At 40.5% G+C, this 14,191-nt stretch overlaps 1 protein-coding gene across 9 annotated transcripts in view; it reads right to left on the reverse strand.

Annotated features, from left to right (window-relative positions):
* Eya4 (EYA transcriptional coactivator and phosphatase 4) overlaps positions 1–14,191 on the reverse strand; it is a 256,421-nt gene that overhangs the window by 17,936 nt on the left and 224,294 nt on the right. For all 9 annotated transcript variants that reach the window (XM_085842685.1, XM_021173760.2, XM_029482164.2 and 6 more), the window contains one exon: positions 2,947–3,036. In XM_085842685.1, the coding sequence (XP_085698811.1) occupies positions 2,947–3,036 (90 nt within the window). The remainder of the gene's footprint in view (positions 1–2,946; positions 3,037–14,191) is intronic.

The following is a 14,191-nucleotide window of genomic DNA, read 5'->3' on the forward strand; positions in this document are numbered from 1 at the left end:
TACGGACTGTTTTGAGCAATTCTGTATGTCAGCAGAAGCAGGCTTAGCTCAATTACTGTTATGGAGCCTTTGTAAGAAGCTGGCTGGCAAAAGGGGCATTGGAACAAATATGATGTTTAAAGTTAGGCACTCAGGACAGGAGGCATTGAGGTAGGTAACCAAAGGGACTTGAAAGTTACTGTGTGCATCTCATTAATCCACTGCTTGTCCATGCCACTTGGAAATATACTTTTGTATTCCTGGGCTCATCTACCTGTGCGAGCACACATGCAGACTGTGTGTGCACTCCATTGCTTGCATGCCTACTGTGTGTGCATATGACACTCACTTGATTAGATTTATCTTTTACTGATCAAATGGAATACATCTGAACAGCTGAACTATGGGGTGTAAGTCAAATAATGATCCTGTGACATCTAAGACCCCCAAGTGCCAATATTTTCTGTTTAGTGTTCCTGTCAGTGATACCAACCAGTATATATGAAGTGCTTTTAGCATAAGATGTACCATAAGATGAAAAATCTTAAAGCACTGTAGATAGCCACAGCTTTTTATATAGGCTGTGGTACTTTAAGTATGTAAAGTACATGTTAGGGGCAAGACACACTCCCCTTCTCATTTTAATGTTCTGCTAAAAGCTGATTTTATTTATTGTTAGTGTGTGTGTGTGTGTGTGTGCGCGCGAGCGCACACACACTCCCGGGGGTGGCATGTATGCAATAGCACCTATATGGAGTCAGAAGAGAAGAGAACTCTCTCAGGTCTGCTCTCTCCTTTCATAGTGGGTCTGAGGAGTTCGTGGTTCTAGTTTTCCGTGTTCCATGTTATTTATAAGATGCCACCAAAAAGCTAAACGTTCAGAACACACTCCATGTGTTTCTAGTAAAAAAAAAAAAAGTCACATGAGGTGGACATCATAAAACAGGAACAAACCCATATAAAACTTCTCGTTTCTTTTAGTAACTTTGAAAATATACATCATCTTACAATTTTTAAGCCGAGACTCATGCACATGGAGAACAAGAAAACTAACACATGGCTGTTGCTATGTTTACAATGTCATGTTCAATGTGAGGTCAGTCGTGTTTCCTATGAATAGGCACCATTACAGAACTGTATCCCTGGGAGTGAGAAGCAGTGAGGTCAGCCACACTCAGGCTTTGCAAGGTTGTCAGAATTTCTTACAAGAATAGAAACTAGGTGAAGAACGCGCAGCTTTCGTATTGCTCATTAACAAATAAAGCTTCTTCAAACAGACATTTTATTACCCAATGAAAACACGGACCAAGCTGGGAAAACAACTGATCCCTTCTAGCTCTGAAGTTTTAGAATATTTTCCATGGGCCATGTGCAACTATTTTTCATTTTGTGTCTCTGATGTAACTCAGGCATAATCTATAATCTTATCTAAGTCACCCACTATATGTGGCTTTTCTTCCTTTTGCCATAATTTCTCTGGGTATGGGGCAGAAAGCTGTGCTTACTTACCTGAAACCTGTTTTAAAATCACAATTCCATTATTGAGTAAGCTGGTAACATATATATACATATATACATACATACACACATATACATATTATTACTAACACATATACATGCATCTACGTGATGGAACCATTTTTCATTTTGTACCTCTGATGTAACTAAGTCTTGATCTATTATCTTACCTAAGTCACTCACTAAATGTGAATTTTCTTTCTTTCACCCTAAATTTACCCTAATCTATATATGATCTCTTTATCTATCTATTATCTATCTATCCATCTTGCTGTTGAACCTGTAGTCTGTCCCCTGAAAAGTAATATACTGAAAAGTGTTATACTTAAATGCATTTCAAAGCATTGACAGTTATTGAAAATTAATAAAATGTCTAGAACAACATGAGGAGTTTTAGAAATAACCATCTATATTCATAATGTGACTGCGGTTAAATATTTTACCTCATTATGAAATCACAAAATTAAAATTAAAATCTAAGCGTGTCATTCTTTTAAATGAGAAATCTCTATTTTAGCCCAGTTATATTTGTCCACAAGGTACTTTGTGTCTTTACTCAAGCTTTGTTCTTTCATATTCTATTCTCTGCTTGTCTGGAACCCTGAATCACTAGTGCAGAGGTTACATTCTGTAGTGTGGCATACGTGTAGCTACTCGGAGGCTAGATTTTCTTGTGATCTTCCATTTTGTTGAGTTTTACTTTCACTGACTTGTGTCATTCAAACAACTGTGTTGGAAGTTGACATTATGAGTAGAAGCCCTGAGAGAGGAAAGTGTTCAGTGCATTAAAAGTCATCAGGCTGGGCAGTGGTGGCACACGCCTTTAATCCCAGCATTTAGGAGGCAGAGGCAGGCATATTTCTGAGTTTGAGGCCAGCATGGTCTACAGAGTGAGTTCCAGGACAGCCAGGGCTACACAGAGAAACCCTGTCTTGAAAAACCAAACCAACCAACCAAACAACCTCATGAGCTATGCTATGGGAGCAGCTCCAGCTTTCTTGAGTCTAGCGGGGAGAGGCTGAGAAAGAGTTTTTAACGATGCCGCAACCCTCAGTAACCTGTGTTTCTCCTGTGATGCGCATTGGTGGTTATCATCCACCGAATAATGTAAATTGTCTTGATTAGTAATCTGAGAAAGGCTGATGCTAACTCCATTCCAAAGAATGGACAACAGAATGAGGTGTTCTCTGACCTCAGCCACATGGAGGCCAATGTCTTCTATGATGTTTTTGTTTTGGTATGTGTCCATAAACACACATAACTCAAGAGCACGGGTTTGCAGTCTGTTCATACTTGTCTATGCAATTGTCCTCTTGACAAGAACTTTACAGCTCTTGGGGGATGAGCCTCTTTTCCCACCCCCAAATTTCTTAAGATTTACTGCATATGTGACACCATCTGAGAGCTTTTGTATTGTCAATAATTATTCTTGACTTTTAAAATTCTTACCTCTAAGTCATTAAAAAACAAATGTGTATCTGCAAGATTAAAGATCATTTCTTCCATCCGGAGCCCAAGGGTCACAGCCATTGGGGGATCCTGGAAATCAATACATACAAAATGAGGTAAAATTTCATTAACAACAAATACTAAAGAAATATTCTAGGTAGATATTGTTGGAGAAGGCAAAAAGTTAGATGCAATTTTAGAGAAGATTAGAACATTTTCCAGAGGTAAGGGAGGAGTTAAAGAGTTGGGAAATAGCTAGAAATATGACAATATTCTAGTGGCTGATAATATAAAGTAGTATGACTATAGTTAGCAATATTTACTTAGTCTTCCAGGTGGTCAGAATAAAGGATTTTACATGTTTCCAACCCAAATAATGATAAATGTTTGAAATGTAAATATTAATTATCAATTTGATCATAATATATTACATACATGTATTGAAATGTATGGTATGTACACATTATGGCATTTATAATATGTAAAGAATTATATATTCATATACATGTTTATAAAATGACTTATGAATGATTCTCAAACATAGATCTCTAAAGAGATATCCTGTAATTTGCAAGACTTAATATGCATATAAAGATTACAAACACATTTCAATAGTAATTTATCTCCCCAAATCCATTCATAAGAGAAGCATGCAAGCCAACAAATCTAGATGGTTTAGCTTGCATATATGCCACAAATACCTTTTGGGGAATGGTATTTGGATGGGTGGTGAAGAACAGAGAAAGTTATTAAATATTTGCAAGGATATGCACTTAACATCATATGAAGTAAGTAAGTTATATTTAGAAATATATGTACATACATATACATACACATACACTTACATAGATACACATAAATTTACACATCACATACATATACATAGATATATACATAAATGTACATATAGATACATATACATACACATAGAAACACAATATACATGTACACATATACACATACATATATGTACACATACATATACATAGATAGATACATGCATATACATATAGATACAGGCACATACATGTACAAACACAATATACATGTACACATATGCACATACATATATGTATACATACATATACATATATGCATGCTGTATCAATTAGTGAAGGAAGAGGAAGTGGAATTGAAGGAGATTGGGGAGAGGCGCATGGGAAGATTTTGGAGAGATGAAAGTGAAAGGATAATGGTTATAATTATCTTATAATCTCAAGAAGAAAAGAAAAGGGAAAAAAGGAACAGCTACCATCAAACTAGAGTTGAAGAAGAATAGGCCCAGTGGATGATATGGATGATACGATGATACAGAGGATCAGAGAGGATTGCATCAAATAAGGATAGTAAAACAGATGGTACAATGCCACTTAATATGGACAGCATTTTGATTGGCAGGGTAGCAGGAGTCTCTATTTAACCATACATGTCGTTTGCTCTAATCTGAATTTCACTGAAGCTGCAGGAAATGGAGATTAAGAGGATATCCATTCACTGTACATAACTGTAGAAAATCTATGCTTTTAGCGATTTAGGGATGGGAGGGGTTGATGGGAAGTCAAAATGACTCCAGGGTTTGCTTACAGTGACTGATATCTTAAATAGCAGCAAGAGCTGAAGAAGTAAGAGCAGAAGTGTTATCTCTTTACCATGATTAAATGAAGCTGAAGTCCCAGTGTCAGGAGATTTTGAGACTTGAGAAGAGTTTGGGGACATGAAAGCAATCATTTGCATGGTTGTGTTGAAAAGATTGAAGTGGGACTACCACAGGTATGACTAGGGGAAGGCAGAAAGTAGAAAAACTGGAAGGGCTGATTCCTTTGCATCTGAGGTCAGGTGGAAGTCTCAGGGGAAGAAAAGTATTGTGCACAGCACTGAGAAGTCTAGAGGACACTATCCGGTTTGGTTGAGCAGTTACCTGGGAAGAACTCAGCCTGGGAAGAACTTGGGCTGTGTGGCTTGTCCATGAACGAGATTGCAGGCATGTGAGAACAGAGAACTGCCTTTTGGATCTCAACATTTTAATAAGTGGCATTTTAAGAAATGTACTGAGCTTGAGCAGCTGTGTAAATAGCATCACTTCAGTTTGCTGATGTAAACACACTCCCAGTGTTACTCCCGTGTTCTGTAGCCATGAGAACGTGGAGCATAGGAGAGCCCCATTAATAGGAACTGCATGTTAATGGATGTGCAGGTGTACAGAACAAACTTAAGGGTTGATGTGGATGAAGATGAGGCAGGGGTAGTAAGAATTCACTGTGCTTAATTTCATTTTCTCAGCAGGCCTTTTTTTGTGGAGCTTGGCAAAAGATTCTTGACAAAATCCTATGTAGATTGCTCATATCCTGGGGCATGGACTTTGGCTACCTGGACTTGGGCTTTACTGCCACATTGATCTGCTGTCAGTGACAAGTTACTAGGATCAATATACCCAAGTATCCCCAAATCAAAAAGATGGGGTGATGAAGGCATTGGTGGGGTTGGATGTGTACGCTGATACATACTATATATAAGGATTCTGAAACGTTCAAAATATCTACAATACAAGACAAAGATCAAATTGTTTTATCTAAAAAGCACTCATCAAATATAAAGAAATACATGTTTTGTGCCCCCAACTCATTTTTTTTTAATTAGCTCAGGCCATTTCAGAATGTAGAAGGACCCTGATTGTGTTTCCTTCCATTGTCAGGCTCTCTTTTGTTGGTGTTCATATCCTTTATTGTTTTTGAAAGAACCCTCTGAAGCTTGAATAATATTTTAACCACGCATTTTGTCTTTTTATGTTAAAAACTGCTCTTGCTAATCCTCTCTTTTCGGAGGGAACAGAGCGGGTCATAATAGGACAATGTTATAGAAAACTTTGAAATATTCTGCTAAGTCATGGACCCATGAACAAGAAGTCCACAGAACTATCAGGAAAATCAAATGTAATTACAGCATGAAAACATATAATTCCATTAGTGACGCTCTCTGAATTTCAGGAATGCCCATGATGCAAGACAGTAAAGGGGAGATTCACGGTACTCTGATGCTTTCTGCCCCGAAGATATCAATTTCAGATGCGGGTACAGAAATATCTTTTTAAAGCTTTTCTTTTGGAGGCTAGGTAGTGAATCTTTTATCCCAACTGGTCTTTGTCTTCCCTTTTAAGTTTCCAATAAAATTATTGGTTATTTTATGGTCATTTCTTACATTCTTTGCATTTATAGATTTGATTTCTTGGAAGACAGGAGAAATCCAAGAGGCCCTGTGATTCTTACTTTCATTGATAACATGTTTCTGAACTACATCCCCCTCTGTGCTATCCAAACAGTGGGAGAAAAATCCACAAAGGATGCATTTCCTGTGCATCTAATAAGCTTGAAACAAATACATTTTTTTTCTTTTTAAAAATCGCATGGCCCTTATAGTAAGCGAGCTTAGCATATGGCAAAATGAAAGTTGTATTGGAGTGTACAGTTGGAATTCAAGCCCATGACACTGGGAGGGATAATCACTTGTTTTGCAAGCTGTGGTGTTTGTACAACACTCACCCTACTACAACCAGCACTTATTAAGCATTATGGCAAAAATCCCATTTCTTAACTGGATAAGTTTGGATTTGAATTTTGTCAGAGTGTAAATTGGTTAGATTTTACTAAGGTTTCCAGAGAGCAAGCCCATTGACAGAGAGGTGTTTGGTCATCAAGGCCACAAGCCAAGGAAAACTAAGTCAAGAGGTGATATTCTTGTTCCTCAGAAACGATTTTGGGAGGGCTTCCTTACAACTATATGATTTATCCCCCCTTCCAGTGAACTAAGTCACTGGGACAGCTAATTCTAACTTAGCAGATTACAGTGTCACACTTCCAGGTGAAGGATTCACAGATCTCAAGCTCTAAACGGGAGGGATATTTGTCAGGGGGTGAGTGGTTTGGGGGGGTGGGGGAGGAGGAAGCCTTCTCAGAACCTGGTCATGGTGGATACCTCTGGCTGGGAAGGGGCCACTGGTGGCTACAGTTCCACTGCATTATCAAGCATTTGGGAGTGAGACATATTTCTGGAGAGAACCCAAGTCTTGTACTGAAATTCCTACTATTTTCGTAGATGTTTATGGGGTGTCTTATGAATCCAGATTTGCTGCATTTTTCCACTTAGGGGGAGTGAATGTTGAGTTTAGTATTGAAAATGAAGTGATAGCAAAGACTTGGGCAGAGTGATAAAGTGGGGAAATAAAGGCACAGACAGGGTCGGATGAGAGTCCTGATACACATGACACACATAAGAGTTCTGAAGGACTCAGCATGTCTCCTGCAGAGTTCAACATGGGGCAAATGGAACTTCTGCCAATTTACGCTCTGTAGTACTTTGTCAAAACACTGAAATGATTCCCAAGACGCTCTGCTGGAGAGAGTGGAAGGGAAGGAAGGAAGAAGGGAGGGAGGATGGGAGAGAGAGAGAGACAAAGAGAGACATCGAGAGACAGAGAGACACAGAAAGAGACAGTGACAGAGAGGGACAGAGAACCAGATGGGAGAGAGAGAGAGAGAGAGAGAGAGAGAGAGAGAGAGAGAGAGAGAGAGAGAGAGAGAGAGAGAGAGACAGAGAGAGAGACAGAGAGAGAGAGAGACAGAGAGACAGAGACAGAGAGACAGACAGAGAGACAGAGAAAGAGACAGAGAGACAGAGAAAGAGAGTGAGGAAGAGGAGGAAAAAGATGAAGAAAATAAATAACTCTTGACCTTGAAATGTGTGCCTCTAAGCCAGATGTTACCAGTGTATACACCCAAATCAGGATCAAGTAGAGCACTTCTCTAAATCAAAATACTAATGCCTATTAGCCATGTTAGCACAGAACATAAATCGGAGCCAGACTGTCTGTCTGTGGGTCTCTGCCCTATCCTGGGCCATCAGCTACAATTCCTCCTCTAGGGAAAAACTGTAAAAATATCTCAGGAGGAGCAGCAATTATGTATTTTTAAAGAAATGGGGGTGTATTTTTCTTTTAAGATCTGGGATCTTGCACCAGTTATTCCTCTGGGACATAAAGTACATTTGTAGATTTTTACTCAAGGGACAGAAGATGCCCAAACACACTGTAAATGAAGATACGTCAGCCCACAAACCAAGGTGGAACATGTTCATGGGTTCTCAAGATGCAAGGACTTTTCTAATTAGACGTAAGAGGTAAAATGAAATCCATTCACCATCTGGAAAGAAAGCTCCATATTTGACCTATTTGTTTGAGGAACAGGTGATAGATTTCAGAGTTCTTAAAGGGATGGTTGGGTCTTTGGGTCCTTAGTTTCAACTCCAAGTATTGCTTAAAAGAAAGGGGAAAAATAAGCAAATTCTCAGAGGGAATTGGAAAATACTGTTAGGAACATTCTGTTATTGATCATCTGTTCATATGGTTTTGAGTGCCTATGACATGCTCAAATTCTGGGAATGGAACAATAAAACAAAACAAAACAAAACAAAACAAAACCAACAAATAAAAGTAAAGCTGGAAAGATGGCTCAGTCATCAAAGTGGTTGCTGAGGAAGCACTTGGACCCTGGGCTCAGATCCCAGCCCCCATAGAAAAGGCTGGGCTTGCAATCATAATCTCATTGCTAGGGAAAGACTCCTGGAGCTCACTGGCCAGTCAGTGATGAATCAGTGCGATGCAGGTTCAAGGAGAGACTCTGTCTCAAAGGAGAAAAGAGGGATGTGTGATATAACTGGGGAGAGAAAAGGAAAGTCAGTATAGGAGAGGGAGGAAGGAGAAATAGGTCACACTAAGGATGAATCATGTTTCGAAAATCCACAGGGAGTAATAGGATATTTATCTAAAATTACATATACTTTGAAAGCATATGAGCATCAAAGTTCAGTTTATATGAACTTGTGCCACTTGAGATGATGGCACTGTCCCCAATAGGCAGAGACTCTCTAATAAAAACCCTACTACCTGGCACGAGAAGACTCCCTTGGAGTCGTTGGTCAAGTGAGTCTCAGAAGACCATAAAATACACAATGGAGTACTACTCAGCTATTAAAAAGAATGAATTTATGAAATTCCTAGCCAAATGGATGGACCTGGAGGGCATCATCTTGAGTGAGGTAACACAATTACAAAGGAACTCACACAATATGTATTCACTGATAAGTGGATATTAGCCCAAAACTTAGGATACCCAAGATATAAGATACAATTTGCTAAACGCATGAAACTCAAGAAGAATGAAGACCAAAGTGTGGACACTATGCCCCTTCTTAGAATTGGGAACAAAACACCCATGGAAGGAGTTACAGAGACAAAGTTTGGAGCTGTGATGAAAGGATGGACCATCTAGAGACTGCCATATCCAGGGATCCATCCCATAATCAGCTTCCAAACGCTGACACCATTGCATACCCTAGCAAGATTTTGCTGAAAGGACCCAGATATAGCTGTCTCTTGTGAGACTATGCCGGGGCCTAGCAAACACAGAAGTGGATGCTCACAGTCAGCTATTGGATGGATCACAGGGCTCCCAATGGAGAAGCTAGAGAAAGTACCCAAGGAGCTAAAGGGATCTGCAACCCTATAGTTGGAACAACATGATGTACTAACCAGTACCCCGGAGCTCTTGTCTCTAGCTGCATATGTATCGAAAGATGGCCTAGTCGGCCATCACTGGAAAGAGAGGCCCATTGGACTTGCAAACTTTATATTCCCCAATACAGGGGAATGCCAGGGCCAAAAGAATGGGAATGGGTGGGTAGGGAAGTGTGGGGGGGGTATGGGGGACTTTTGGGACAGCATTGTAAATGTAATTGAGGAAAATACGTAATAAAAATATTAAAAATTTTTAAAAATACGGGTATTGCTATTGCCCTTGGTTGTCTTCAGAGATTGATGGCAAGTCCCTGTTACTGAAGGCACCACATTTGTCAGACACAGGAGTCTAAGGAATGGAATTGAATCTGACCCAAAATTCCCTCAATTGAGGAATAGATTTCATAATACTAGAAGTCACTATGAAAGCTATCAATCAGGTATCATACCAGCCGTGATGCCTACGAACTATAACAATGGCCACCACAACAAGATATCCCTAATGGTACAATAGTGGCATTTAAATCTTGGCGATAACCATAGTTACTCAATAAGACAGACCCCATTCCCAGTACTGAAAACCCAGCCACCCACTACTGGTGAGGTCATGGATCTTAGAGGAGACCCCATTACAGTCACTTTCCTAAATGAACATAATTTCTAACTGCATTCTACATGTTCATCCTCACACCCACAGGTTAATATAGGTCTCACCTTTCATCTGAAGAGCTTCCTTTTGTACCAGATCATTACAGAAAGCCACAACTGGTCAAATGCAGAGAGGAACAGACTGTGTGGGTGCCTGGCTCTAATTGATTCATCCAAAACACAATTCCTACAACTGGGACTAAGGGAAGGTCACAGAAGAAGGGATAAAACGTTTCTAAAGCCAGAGGATCAGATGTCTACTGTGACATTGTGTCTTCTGCATGTGATAGGTATGGTACACTCATGTAATCTCAGCAGTGTGGTTGTCTACACAAGGCCTGAGCAATGAACACATTGGTTGACCTGGTTGACCTGTTTCTGTGGCTAGGGAAGACTCACAGGGCCCTATGTCTAGATGAAGGTCTACAGGAAACTAATGACCTCTGAGAGAAGGAGAATTACTCTTCCCTAGGAAACAGCTCCCTGTGATTATTTAATACCAAGTGGTCAGGAACACACACACACACACACACACACACACACATGCGTGTGTGTGTATGTGTGTGTATTTTTAAATAATATGCAACATTAAAGAGACTTAGCAGTTTGTGTCAACATATATATGCATTTATATATGAAATGACAGTAATTTATAAGAGAGAAGTCAAGAATATAAGAGGGAATAGGAGTTATAGGAGGGAGTAGATTAAAAAATGAACAACTTCGATAGTGGAGAGGAAGATGTCTGGTCTTCACATGTGTGTATATAATTTACATGTATACCTGTACACACATGAACACTCACACACCCCACATGAGAACAAGTCCACAGAAGACCACCAATTCACACATACTTACCAATAAAGGCAAAAAAATTAAAAGCAAAAGTCATGTGCTTCTGAGCTCTAGTTATCATTATTATGTGATATAGCTAATAAACAGCCCAGTAAACACAGCATTTCAGGTGATGATAACTCTGTAGTGCAAAGAAACTTAGGTGAGTAGACACAGAAGCTTGGGGAGGAGCTGTGGTAGTCAGTGTAAGCCAGCATGCCCCTGCCAGGACTAATGACTGGATAAAAAGCCAGGGAGTTAGCCACACGCCGATATGATATGAGAGACGGGCAGACTTGGGTGTAACAGTGGGCCTATCACATGGGGCGGCGCATCCAGCAGTGGGGCCAAGCCTGGGAAGGCAGGATGTACTTTAGGGAAGATTGATCCCGAGTCAGGAATAAAGAAGAGATCCAGTAAGAAAAACCGAGAAAGTCTTGCCACAGCTATGATTTCTCAGATCACAGGAGAGTGTCCTCCTTTGTAATTTGGGGATGAGAAGAGGAGAAAAACAACTGGGAAGAATTTAGCTCAAAAGGCCTTTCCTAGAACAGCTCATAATATTGTGGCCAGGAGTACGGGGTTGGGGATAGGGCGATGCAGGTCACAGACTGTGCTGGCTCAGAGAGAAATCACTTCAAGGGGAGATGAGGTGCTTGCAGCACAATTGTGAGAACGTGAGTCCCATCACCAGAACCCACATAAATAACTGTGCACGGGGCCAGACTGACAGCCCTGGACTAATGATGAAACTCACTAGTCAGTCAGACTAGTTAAATCCAGTGAGGACTAGATCCTAGCCAGAGAGATCCTGTCTCACACGATAAGGTAGGGTAGACAGTTGCTGATGCTCTACACACACACACACACACACACACACACACACACACACACACACAGAATCATTTCTGAAGCAGTTCCCTGACTCGGGAACTCTTCTATCACCTCACACCATTCAACATAGCAGGGAAAGAGGCTCTAACATGACTATGTATCAGGTCCAAGCTCTAAGAATAAAATAGCCACCATTGTCTCTCCACCTCCCACAGGCAGACTGACACACGTTGGTGTCCTGGATTAAGCTTTACTCTTTGTATTAGGTACATTAACATACTTTTAGAAAACATGAGAAATACTACCCATTTTATTTGGTATTGAACTTACAGTGACCCTTTTTTGCCTTAGATTCTTGAGTGCTTAGATTAAGGTATACACCACCAGTTTTTCTATGCTTTATGTACTCCAAAACCTGGCTATAGCCACCTGATTACAAAGACTGTTGAGTTGTTGTCACTGAACTAAGTATGTCAGAGTGACAGGCAAAGTGACAGATACAAATAGAAGAAGCACGTTCCCTGGAGAACATCCAGTTGCCCAAATTTCAAATTCCCTTTGAACCACATACTAAACAGACTTCTAAAGGTCACGTGATCTTGACAGGAGGAGATAGAACTTGAACTCAGGTCTATATTTCCCACAAAGCTAAACTTCAACTCTTCGTTCAGAAGGGTCATGGTGTTAGCCATCCCAGGTGTGGTTGCTTCAGACCTACAATTTTAATCATTTAGCAATACCAGTCACTTTCTACTAAAGCGCACACTGCTTTCTTTATGACTCTGTAGAAAGCCCAGCAACTGCTACTACCAATGTCCTGTTTCTATGTGAGTGTATCAATTGTCAAATCCAAAAGCAGTGGGGTGGTTTATTCTGATGAGCATCTCATTCCCCAGCTCCGGCCTTCCATATCAGCAAGTCTTCTTGCTAGCTTGAACTACAACCATGTTACAGTGCTTTTACATGTTACTTGCTTTTCTTTAATCTTTCTCCTGACTTGGGCTGTTCATCTCTTTTGTCTCCTTAAGCCGAATGTCTGGAGATGACCGTGGCTTCCAAGGACACAAGTCATTAACGTTCATTAACCCCCTACAGCAAAATTTGTTAATGTTTATTCTCTTACCCTAGAAAGGAACTACTGTTATTTAGGTTAAATAATTTGCACAGTTGCTCAGAGCATCAGAACTTCCAGATGGGGGATGATCCCTGGGCGCCATCTTGTCAAACTCATGAACTTCTATTTTAGATTTTTGCAGTGATGAAGCTGTGCATGCCAACTGGTTCTCGGCCAGAGAACCCATCACACAGCCTCCCGGCAGCAGAGTCTGCACTTGCCGCCATCAGAAAGATCCAGAAATAGTTCTGTTTGCAAGGAGGGAGTGTTGACAGTTGAGCAGAGTCACAAAGTGATAACATATTAGGAAGAACCTTGCAAATGTTTATATTATTTACAGGCGGGTGTAGAACTTTCTACAAGGGTTCTTAAGTGAATACATAAAACTAGTTACATAAGATCATGGCATTCCTAGAAGACTGAAGACTATGGATTTTATTTGCAAAGGTCTCATGTGGCAGCACAAGACTAAAGGAGGATAGAGAATTAAGATCATGTCAGAGAGTCAGGTCCTGGTTGTCTAGGCCACTTGCATAATGCCTTGTACCACACCAGTGGCATAGAGCAGAAGTGAGAGCTAAGTGGCCAGTGCACTAAGGTGGATGTACTTATGGAGTGTCAAGCATGCTGTAGTAGACCAGAGATGTGGGAGAGACAGGAGCAGGTTGGTAGATAGATGTGTTAGCTCTAGGGCTTGACTTTACAGTTCAGTTGCACATGCCCTCTACTTCTGGCTTAATGTATTTTGTGTGATTACAGCACTGCCATAAGCATTAGGAGAGCAAGCCCAGACCTTCTGCATCTCTGAGAGCACCCATTTCTACGTATTTCTCATTGGGCAGAAAAGAGTGAGTGATATTACTTTACTTCTTTGGACCTGAGAAGCAGATCCTTGTATTCATAGCTAAATGTCCTTGAGATGATCCCATTTAGCCCACCCACTAACTCCCTCATGGAAGAGAATCGCCTATTTTCTTTTTGAGTTTTGAGTTCAATGTGATGGTTTGAATATGCTTGGCCTAGGGAGTGGCACTATTAGGAAGTGTGGCCTTGTTGGAGTAGATGTGTCACTGTGGGTTGAGGGCTCTCATACTTTCATCCTAGCTGCCTGGAAGCCAGTCTTCTAGAGGCCTTCAGATGAAGATGTAGAACTCATAGTTCTTCCTGCAACATGCCTGCCTGTCTGGGCACTGCCATGCTCCTGCCTTGATGATAATGGGCTGAACCTCTGAACCTATAAGCCAGCTCCA

This window comes from Mus caroli, unplaced genomic scaffold (assembly GCF_978045245.1).
Source record: "Mus caroli unplaced genomic scaffold, Mus_caroli_1 scaffold_9, whole genome shotgun sequence".
NCBI classification, from domain to species: domain Eukaryota; kingdom Metazoa; phylum Chordata; class Mammalia; order Rodentia; family Muridae; genus Mus; species Mus caroli.